Source organism: Empidonax traillii, unplaced genomic scaffold (genome assembly GCF_003031625.1).
Source record: "Empidonax traillii isolate 1590-97213 ecotype Southwest subspecies unplaced genomic scaffold, ASM303162v1 scaffold413:size1348891, whole genome shotgun sequence".
Lineage (NCBI taxonomy): Eukaryota > Metazoa > Chordata > Aves > Passeriformes > Tyrannidae > Empidonax > Empidonax traillii.
Window position 1 is genome coordinate 1,108,334 of NW_020955606.1, and position 7,946 is coordinate 1,116,279.

The 7,946-nt window shown below is 63.5% G+C and overlaps 1 protein-coding gene across 1 annotated transcript; it reads left to right on the forward strand.

Annotated features, from left to right (window-relative positions):
- Window positions 1–2,967: 2,967 nt before the first annotated feature.
- Window positions 2,968–7,090, forward strand: CCDC102A (coiled-coil domain containing 102A). Its single transcript, XM_027893968.1, has 8 exons — window positions 2,968–3,489; window positions 3,796–3,998; window positions 4,114–4,222; window positions 4,475–4,591; window positions 4,679–4,888; window positions 5,151–5,321; window positions 5,460–5,563; window positions 6,563–7,090. The coding sequence occupies exons 1-8, from the start codon at window positions 2,968–2,970 to the stop codon at window positions 6,687–6,689; spliced, it is 1,563 nt and encodes a 520-aa protein (XP_027749769.1). The 3' UTR covers window positions 6,690–7,090.
- The last annotated feature ends 856 nt before the right edge of the window (window positions 7,091–7,946 follow it).

Genomic DNA, 7,946 nt, shown 5'->3' on the forward strand with positions numbered 1-7,946 from the left:
TCCTGGGTCAGGCTGGAAACCCAGAGCTGGAGGGGAAGGGTGCCAGGAGAATGGTCCACGGGCCACAGTGGTGGTTCACTGGCCACATCCTTAAGTGACACAGCCCAGGCCAAGGAGGTTTGATTTTTGCAAGAGTAAACCCCAGAAATCCCAGGATGCTGCAATGCATCCCTGAGCCTGCTGGTGTCACCAAGACACGAACGTCCGAGCAAGCAGCAAAGACACATTTGGAAAAAACTTCGCCGGCTTTAGTGATGGGAGTGGGTTAAAGCCCCAGACACGCACCCGCAGCTCTGGCCAAACCGCCTGCAAAATCGCTTCACCGTCTGCAAGTGAAGGCGCCGCTTCCCCTGGCACAAAACGCTGGGATAGGGGCGTGGGAGAGCAAAGCATCCCCCGCCTCCAGCTTTTTGGGGTTGTTTCCAGCAGAAAAATTCCAGGCTTGGAAGGAACACGCACAGGCATTTAAATTTTTCCTTTGATTTGATTTGGTTTCCCCTGCTCTGCTTGATCCTGGGGTAGAAAAAGGTGTTGGCGCCCCACGGCATCAATTCCACGTCCCATGGGACACAAATCCTCTTAGCCGCTAGTATTTCCCAATTTGCGGGAAAGCATCTAGCAAAGGGAAGAATGCGGGGGGGGGAATGGTGTTTTGGGGCTTTCTGCTTGTGGAGCAGGAGGGAGCCAGCACCGTTGCGTGTGAGGGTGCGGTGGGCAGTCATGAGTGGCCACCGGGGACCCGCTCACCCGTGGGGACACTCGAGTGGCTATGTCCTGTCCCCCGCCGCGTCCCCACCCAGGCACCCACCGCCTGGTGCAGCCCAGAAACACACACGGGCAAGGCCCCCGTGGGCAAAAAACCAGCTGCACGCGTGTGCGAGCGCCCACCGCAGACACGCGTGCAGCCCCCCCGCCCGTGCCACGGGGCAGGACACGCAGCGCGGCCCGGGACCGGCCCCCGGGCGCGGGCGGGGGGCGGGAGCGGCGCCGGGAGGAGGAGGAGGAGGGGGAGGAGGAGGAGGAGACTCGGCCGCAGCGACCCGGCCCGCGCGGGCCGCCCGCACCGCCCGCACCGCCCGCACCGCCCGCACCGCCGCGGGGCCGACACCGGTGGGTGAGGGACCGGGCCGGGCCGGGCCGGGCTGGGCGGCACCGGGCGGGCGGGCGGGCGGGCGGCGGCACCGGCGGCACCGGGAAACTTGCGGGAAACTTTGGCGGGGGAGGGGCCGCGCCGGGCCGGGCCGGGCCGGGCCGCGCCGGGGCCGGGCGGGGCCGCACCGAGCCGGGCGGGGCCGGGCCGATCGATGCCGGGCGGTCCCGGCCGTCCCGGGCCGGGCCGGGAGGAATTCCCGAGTACCGGAGGAATGCGGCGGCTCCCGCCGCCCGGGCCGCGGCGGATGAGTGACACAGCCCGCGGCCAGTGGGGAGGTGCGGGGGGCGGGCGGTCCCGCCCCTGCCGGGACCCCGCGGGGAGGATGCGGGATGGGGTGGGGGAGGTGTCCGCGATCCGCGCGTGCCGGTGATCCACGCGTGGTTCCCATGGCTGTTCCAGGAACCACGAACCTGGATCCATGGACACTCCCCGCGGGTGTTCGGGGAGTGTCTGTGCTCCCCGCGGGTGTTCCAGGGGTTTCTGTGATCCACGCGTGCTCCCCGTGGGTGTTTCATGGGTGTCTGTGATTCACACGTGCTCCCCGCTGGTATTTTAGGGATGGCCGGGGTCCATGCGTGCTCCCTGTGGGTGTTTTAGGGGTGCCCGGGATCCACGTGTCCTCCCCCGTGGGCGCTGCATGGTTGCCGGTGCTCCACATGTACTCCTGTGGGTGTTGCGTGGGTGCCTGTGCTCCATCTGTGCTCCCGTGGGCGCTGCTGGTGCCAGGTCCTGCCAGTGCCTGGGATTCCTCCAGGAGCAGCCCGGAGAGCACAGGCCTGGGCTTGCCTCCGAGTTTTAGCGAAACTTCACCATTTCAGCAAATATCACTAGAGAAATTAATTTTTTTTCGATTCGGTGCAAAGCCCAGAACTGTCATCGGCTTCTGCTCCTGCTGCTCCTGCACCGGCTCTCCCAGCCCGACCGGATTTGGTGGCAGGTCTGGGCTGCACCGTCCCAAAAACCTGCTGGAGCTGCGGGCAGCCGCGGCTGGACCCTGTACTTATCCCATTAGGGCGCGCGGCAGCCTCCCATTGAGGTTTCCTGGGGCGGTTTGCCTGCCTGGCCGCGCCGGGATGTGAGGTCCGTGCTGGGATGTGAGGTCCGTGCTGGGATGTGAGGTCTGTGCTGGGATGTGAGGTCTGTGCTGGGATGGAGACGCTCCGGCCCTTTGTTGAGGCATCACTGGCGAGCACATTCAGTGGCCTCGGCACACACGTCCTGCCGCCACGCCAGCTCAGGCTGTCCTTCCGGAGCTGTTCCTGCCTCGCTGGCGCTGGATCCAGGCTGTAAACCCCTGCTGGAGCTGTTGAGGTGCAGCTGAGTCCCCCCGCCCCAACACCAGGGACGGTTTTGGAGGCTTGCAGATGACGTCATCTGATGACCTCATGCAGATGACATCACCCAAATAACACGTAGATGTCTTCCCTCCGGTGTGCTGGCGGAGGTGCCATGTGCCTGGCTGTGCCGGCTGTGGTGCCAAGTTGGAACTAGGTGCCAGTGGCTGCAGTGGGCTGCTGTGCTCACTGGAGGCCTCACTGGGGTCTTTGTTGGGGACCTGGCTGGGGCCACCACTTGGCTGCTTGCTGGGGACATCACTGGGGACCTGGCTGGGGTCATTACCAGAGACCCAGCTGGGGACATTGACCTCACCAGGGTCCATGCCAGGGACCTCATCGCTCAGAGTGCCTTCCCCCAAACCCAGGGACTGTGCCCCTGCCCCCACCTCCCTCCAGCTACTAATCGCCCTGTCTCCCACAGGTCCCTGGGCACAGACGCTGCTGATGGTGATGGCCATGCCCTAGGGAAGCCCCACCATGAGCCAAAGCGGGGCCTCACGCCTGGCCGGCTCCCCGCCGCTGCCGGGGGGCTCACTGCTGGCCCTGCTGGCCCCCGAGCCCTCCCCGTCCCCCCCCAGTGGGACGCCCTCCCCGGGGCCCCCACCGGCGCTGCTGGAAGGGGACTGGGAAGGGCGGGAAGAGCTGCGGCTGCGGGAGCTGGAGGAGGCACGGGCGCGGGCGGCCCAGATGGAGAAGACGATGCGCTGGTGGTCGGACTGCACGGCCAACTGGCGCGAGAAGTGGAGCAAGGTGAGAGCCGAGCGCAACCGGGCGCGCGAGGAGGTGCGGCAGCTGCGGCATCGCCTGGAGGCCCTCACCAAGGAGCTGGCCAGCCTGCGCCGCGACCGGGACAGGGACCGCGACCGGCCGGAGGAGCGCCCGCCACGACCGCAGCCCGGCACCGGCAACCCGCCCACCACCGACGGGGCCGAGGGGGACGCCGGCCCCGAGCACGAGCCTGTGCGGGATGTGGGGGCTGAGGTGCCCCAAAAAGGCAAGGTGAGGGTGGCAGGCTGACCGGGCCGGACAGAGGAGCTCCTCATCCCCATCACCTACCCATGTGCACACCCAAACCACCACTGCCTGCCCTGCAAAGGTGGACAGCTTGGGGGGGACCATCTAGGATTGGTATAGGGAGTATCAGACCTCTCAGAGCAGGTTTGTGGGCTCAGATCCCTCTCAGAGCAGCACAGGGAGGGAGGGATGCTCCTGGTTGTGGGGTGAGGGCTGGGTGCTGTAGGTGCTGGGAGTCCAGGGCTGCCCCCTCACCCTATTCCCTGTGTTGGGCCACCCACGGCGCCACAGGAGCTGGAGCTGATGGAAAACATCTTGACGAGCAAACAGGATGAGAGCTGGGAGCAGCGGGGCCCCCGGGCCTCCTTCAGCCGCCAGGAGCGGAGCCGCCTGCTCTGGGAGGATGTCAGCGTCATGGAGGAGGATGCCACCAAAGTCACCGCCCTGAAGCTGAGGCTGGATGAGTCCCAAAAAGTGCTGCTCAAGGAGCGGGAGTGAGTGCTTGGGGCATCATCCTTGCATGCTGCCAGCCGATCCCAGCCCAGTCCCCACTGGGATAGGATGTCCCATGGGGTCCTGCTGGCTGTCACCAGCATTGCCTCTCCCCAGGGACAAGCTGGCACTCAGCAAGAACATCGAGAAGCTGGAGGGCGAGCTCAGCCAGTGGAAGATCAAGTACGAGGAGCTCAACAAGAACAAGCAGGAGGTGATGAAGCAGGTAAGCAAGGTGCCTGGGGAGCAAGGGTGCCCGGGGGTTGGCCTGTCCCCAGGGGGGGTGGCACATCCTCATGGTTGCACATGGTGGCCCACAGCCACCTCCCCAACTGCAAGGTGCTCATTAAGGGTCTTCATAAGTGCTATTAAGTCAGTGGATCCATCTGCAGAGATTGGGTGGGTGGGTGTAGGCAGGGTTCAAGTGGTGGAAGGTGGGTGCTCACTGCCCACCTGGGGTGCTGTGTCCCCCCCACAGCTCAACATCCTGAAGGAGATCCACCAGGATGAGCTGGGGCGCATCTCCGAGGACCTGGAGGATGAGCTGGGCGCTCGCTCCAGCATGGACAAGAAACTGGCCGAGCTGCGTGCGGAGGTGAGGCCAAACCCCGACATGGGGGGGCAGAAGGAGCGGCGAGGGGTGTCCCTGCTGCCCCTCAGCCACCCCATGTCCCTGTCCCAGATGGAGCGGCTGCAGGCAGAGAACGCAGCCGAGTGGGGCCGTCGGGAGCGGCTGGAGACGGAGAAGCTCAACCTGGAGCGGGAGAACAAGAAGCTGCGGGCACAGATCGAGGACCTGGAGGAGGTGCTGGCTCGCAAGCGGCGCCAGACGGCCAGTGCCCTGGACACCGACCTCAAAACCATCCAGGCCGAGCTCTTCGAGAAGAACAAGGTGCCGTGGGCGTGGTCCTGGCCCCCACTACTGCGTCCCTGGGTGACCATGTCACAGGGCTCAGCATCCCCAAGAACTTCCTCAATCCCAAACTCTATCACCACCCTTCACCTAAGGGATGGTGGTGACCCCCATCTTTGCTCCATCAGCTCCTGGGTCATGGGGCAGGGCAACGGGAGAGGTCCCTGGGGAGGGAGAAGGGGGCACTCAGTGGTGGGGGTGGCTCTCCCCTGCTCAGCCCCCTGCCCCATGCCCACCACAGGAGCTGGCCGACCTGAAGCACGTCCACACCAAGCTGAAGAAGCAGTACCAGGAGAAGATGGCAGAGCTGGCCCACGCCAACCGCCGCGTGGAGCAGCACGAGGCAGAGGTGAAGAAGCTGCGCCTGAGGGTGGAGGAGCTGAAGAAGGAGCTGGCCCAAGCTGAGGATGAGGTGGGGAAGCTGGTGGAGGGGGTTGAGATGGGCGGTTCTGCTCCCTTCATGCCTTCATGGCTGCTGACAGCACCATCCCATCCCATCTCATCCCATCCCATCCCATCCCATCCCATCCCATCCCATCCCATCCCACAGCTGGACGAGGCCCACAACCAGACGCGGAAGCTGCAGCGGTCGCTGGATGAGCAGACGGAGCAGAGCGAGAGCTTCCAAGTGCAGCTGGAGCATCTGCAGTCCCGGTGAGCAGGGGCTGGGTGGGATGCTGTGGGCACCAGCAAGGACTCAGGGATGGGGTGATGTTCTCCTTACCACCATCCCTCAACCAGCATCCGCCTGGTTGAACCCCGGGCTAAGCATGGCCAAAGTGACATCCTCGGAAGGGGCACAGCCATCCTCAGAGCAGCCTTCCCCCCACTGCAAGCTGGGTGGCATTCACCTTCCAGTTAAACCAGCACAAGGCTGCACAGAGACCAGTACAGCCCAGTTTCACACTGCTTAGGGTTGCACCCACCAGTAGCCAGGGTCAGGGCAGGCTCCAAGCATCCCACACCAGTTTCAGGAGGTGGGAGCTGAGGTTTATCGTCCTTAAAAACTTTCCCTGGCCCTGCTTCGCCTCTCCAGCAGTAATGAGCTGAAATGGCCATGGGATCGATGCTGTAGTTCCGGGAGGCACTGAGGAGGGGTGTTTATAATCATCCTTTATTTTATTGGGACATCTGCATTAAATCATGGAGGAATAATGGAGGCTTCGTCACCACCTCCCCCCCGCAGCCTCGCCATGTACTCGTCCCTAAATAATTCATGCTTTCCAGTAAAGTGCAGCGGAGGGTTTGGATCTCGCTGGATCCTGGGCCTCTGGATTTCAAATTTGCTTCATAAATTTTCCTTTGATGAATTTTCACGCGAGGGCGAGCGAGGAGCTAAAACCACCGCGGGCTCCCGGGAACGGGGACTTCCTGGGGTATTTGGGGGATCCTCATTTTAGGGGGACGGCTCCTCCCAGCTCAGCACTCCTATGTGGGTCTGAGCAGCACAGTGGTGTGCAGCCCTGGAGGGGTTTAGGCTGTGCCACGCTTGTGCCGAGCACCATCCGCTGACTCCTGGAGGGTCAGCCCCAGGCGGGGGGAGATGATCCTGCACCCAGAGTTTAGTGGGGGCCGCAGGAAGGAGGCTCCCCAGGGTGCAGCCGTGCTGTAGGGGCGCAGGGGGACAGGCTCAGGTGGGCTGTCCCTCGACAGGCTGCGGCGGCAGCAGAGCACTCCGCTCTTCGGCAAGATGCGCAGCGCCCGCTTCGGCCCCGACGACGCCGGGGACGGCACCAGTGACCCCGACGAGGACGAGGACCTGCAGATCCAGGTGCCCTAGAGCCCAGGGCCGGTGCCACCGCCATGAGGACGTCCCACATCTGTCCTCTGCGCTCGGGTGAATGCGTCACCACGGGGCCCATCCGTGAGGCAATCCTCGTATAGATGGGAAAACTGAGGCATGGAGTGGTGGGGAGGAACTTGCCCAGGGATGCTCCAAACCCACTGCCTCTTGGACAGTATTGGATGCCCCTTCGGCCACCAGCAACTCCTGGAACACAGATATGGCCACCAAAGCCAGCGTCACTGAGCAGCCCAGGAGGAGGAGGCGCAGGCAGAGAGAGGCACCGAGCCCAGCAGCCACAATGTCCTCCTGCCTACTTTTTTTTATATATATTATATATATGTATGTATTTGTATATGATTTTTTATTATAAATACAGAGCCCAGAGGGGCCCAGGCTCTGGTGGTGGAGTGAGGTGCTGTGTCTGTCCCCACATGGGGAGCAGGGTTTGGGAGGGGACACATCAAGAAGGGTGGGTGTTTCTCCACCAGCCACAGCCCACCACTGCCATCCCTGTCCCCTTGCCTGGGGACCAGCCCAGGGTAAAGCCCAAGGTAAAGACCAGAGCGTGGGTAAAGCCTGTCCCTGGGCCTGTGCAGCAAGGGCTGCTCACCCTTGGGTGCAGGGGAGCTCACCTGTGGGCTCAGGGGTGTTCACCAGTGGATGCAGAGGTGCTGACCCGTGGGTGCAGGGGTGCTCACCCTGGGGAGGTGCAGAGGTGCTGACCCAGGGGTGCAGGGGTGTTCTCACATGGGTGCTGACCACCCCAGCCCAGCCCAGCCCCCACAGCCCACCCCCACAGCTCAGGGCCTTTGGGGGCTTTAGAGGAGCTCAGACACAACCTTATTAAAAATTAATATTTCGGTGAGCTAATCCCCTCGCTCTGCCTTTTAATTGATTGGCTAAAAGCGCGGCTCTTTGCTGCTCACAGGGGTTTTTTAGTGCCCTTTTATTTCTAGCAATCATTCATATTTTTATGGCCCAACAAGTGAGGCCCCGGGGGCGGGGCGGTGGGGACGGAGGGAGGGCTGCCTATGGGCAGTTTTAGTGGGGAGGCCCCGGAACAGAGTCTGGGAGGCACAGAGGGCAGGGACAGGGATGAGAAGACGGGGATGATGAGCTCGGCAAGAGGCCGCCGCCGCCGCCCGTCAGTCGCCGCAGGGTGTTCGCTCTGAAGCCTAACGATGGAAACCTCTTTGCGGGGCGGCCGGTTGTGGCTCTGGTTGGGCAGCCCGGGGGGGGTGAAGGAGGGGG

What these genes read in the sequence shown, in the direction of transcription:
- CCDC102A (XM_027893968.1), top strand. Translation starts at nt 2,968, where the DNA reads ATGAGCCAAAGCGGGGCCTCACGCCTGGCCGGCTCCCCGCCGCTGCCG. An exon ending in AGGTGCCCCAAAAAGGCAAG is followed by an intron (nt 3,490 to 3,795) that starts GTGAGGGTGGCA and finishes ACGGCGCCACAG; the next exon opens with GAGCTGGAGCTGATGGAAAA. An exon ending in AGCTCTTCGAGAAGAACAAG is followed by an intron (nt 4,889 to 5,150) that starts GTGCCGTGGGCG and finishes TGCCCACCACAG; the next exon opens with GAGCTGGCCGACCTGAAGCA.